General features: G+C 56.0%; 1 protein-coding gene across 2 annotated transcripts in view; it reads right to left on the reverse strand.

The window, feature by feature from the left end:
• The window catches only part of TMEM206 (transmembrane protein 206), a 36,266-nt gene that overhangs the window by 7,020 nt on the left and 27,064 nt on the right, over nucleotides 1-2,182 (reverse strand). For both annotated transcript variants that reach the window (XM_011364503.2, XM_023533207.1), the window contains exon 4: nucleotides 1,965-2,116. In XM_011364503.2, coding sequence (XP_011362805.1) covers nucleotides 1,965-2,116 — 152 coding nt within the window. The remainder of the gene's footprint in view (nucleotides 1-1,964; nucleotides 2,117-2,182) is intronic.

Consider the following 2,182-nt stretch of genomic DNA (forward strand, 5'->3'; position numbering starts at 1 on the left):
TGGCCTCAGATGTGGCCATGTGATGAAGTTCCTGGAAAGTGCACAGAGTGACTCATGCAACGCGGTGACATGTCCACGTCGGGGGAGTGCTTGCCCTCCACTTCTCAACCCCTGGGAGCAGGTGTGTACGCACATGGTGACGACAAGGACCAAGACTACGCCTGGGGGACAGCAGAGTGACAGACAGAAGCCACTGCTGACCACCCTGTGAGGCAGCACTACCTGCAGTGTGGCGTGGCCTGCACGCCTGGACTGTCCCCAGAGAGAGAAACAGACTTCCCTCTCGTCTCAGCCACTGCGTCTGTTTGGGGTATCTGCTCTGTTCGGCAGCTCAGTCTGTTCGCTGTAACATAAGTTGTTTTGTATCATGGTAACAACCAGCTAAAAATGAGGCATCAGCTAAACATGTGCATACTGGAAATAGAGCAGGCAGCAAGGAAACAAACACAGGTCCTGCAGAGCGAAGAGGCAGTGACCCTACCTCTTCTGAAGTCCTCACTGCTCTGGTTCAGGCGGAACTGGAGGAAGACCAGCTCCCGCCTCTTCACGTCCCTAACTGTGCTAGAGCCAAGCATTTGGTAAACATTAACTAGATTAAACTGTGGGAGGGGCTGGGGAGATAGACGAAATGAGGATCTGAAGGCTGACAAAGTAGGACCAGATGAGACCCTTGGCTAGGTCACTTTCCCTTGGACTTGGATAGGACGCAGCCAGAAGCCTACGTTTCTGAAGACATCTCACTGCACGCCCGCCTTAGGAGTGCAGAGGGTGTGCAGGCCCGGCCAGCAGGCGTCCCCTACGCCTCACCCCTGCGGGCAGCCCTGCTCTTTGGACGGCCTGAGCGGAGCTGCGCCTGGAAAGCCTTCCTCGCCTAGGTCTGCTTCGGCGTACGGGTTTGCCCTGATTTGTTCGCTCCACCAATCTGATCCACTTTGCTACTTACATGTCATACCAGTTCTTCAAAATTTCTGATCAACTGGTGATATCCTTTCTTGGTTTGCAAGTCTAACGTGGATATTTCATTCTTTTTTTTTTTTTTTTTTTTGCAGGAGTAGGAATTGTTTCAACAGGATTTTAGGAGGAAGCCTAGAGTAAATATTTACGAAATTCACCGTCAGACCCGCCCAGCACCCCACAGAGCAGGTCCTGCTCTGCAGCAGGACAGAGCGCTTTGCTCCCACTGTTACTTCTGTCCACAGCGTCACCGTCACCACCCGCTGCTCTTCCGGGGCACCTGACCCTCCAGAAATACCCACCTACTGTAACTGCCCAGAGGCACAGACACAACACACTGGTCCTCCCTGTGAGTCCTGGTGCAGAGTCCCTGGGCCTAGGAAACCACCCCTTCCTCTCTGAGCTGGAAAACCTTGCTCGCCCCTGTTCAATCCTTTCTGAAACAAGGCTATGGGCTGCAAAGGGAGAGGTGTGGAAAAAACACAAAATTCCCTCCCTCCTTCACACCCCTGCGCAGGCGCCGCTCCTCCCGGCCGTCCACTCCCCTGCTGAGCTGCGTGGCTGTGTGTGACTCCAGGGCCACGGTCCCTGTGCCCGTGCCCCTCCTTTACAATGGCGTATTATGGATTCTCAGGCTCCATCCCCTGGAAGGAGCAGTCAGTCAGCCCCACATGGATCCTGGGAATCTGTATTTTCCAAAAAGCTCACAGGCAAGTCCTTCGAGCAGTCAGGTGTGGGACCCACTTTACTCCGTCACACTGGCCCCAGCCTGCAGCCATTCCTCCTTCCATCAAGGACAGGATCGTATCGCACTGCAGAGAATCCCTGAGGGTCACTCCAAAGACACTAAAGGCCTCACACCCTCCCTGAGTGCAGGTGAACCAGCCACGGCCATGACCCCACTTAGCACTGCCTCGGCCTGCACCGCGGGCGTGGGAAAGGCCACCGGGCAGAGAGAAGACGCCGGGGGCAGGGCTGACGGCACACACCCAGACCCAGACGCGAGTTACCAGGGTCTGGTTGGAGAAGGGGTCCGTGTAGTTGATGCTCTGGGTGGTGCAGGCCATGTCTCCAGGCTGGCCGGGGCTCCGCAGAGGGGGAATGACTTTGTAATGGTGCTTGCAGCTGAGCAACTGGGCCTGGCCGGGGTACAGGGCGATACCTGAGGGGCACGAAGGGAAGACTGAGCGTCAGAAGTCGCTGTCTCCGACTGCACTCCTAAAATCAC

The sequence above is a fragment of the Pteropus vampyrus genome, unplaced genomic scaffold, assembly GCF_000151845.1.
Source record: "Pteropus vampyrus isolate Shadow unplaced genomic scaffold, Pvam_2.0 Scaffold98, whole genome shotgun sequence".
Lineage (NCBI taxonomy): Eukaryota > Metazoa > Chordata > Mammalia > Chiroptera > Pteropodidae > Pteropus > Pteropus vampyrus.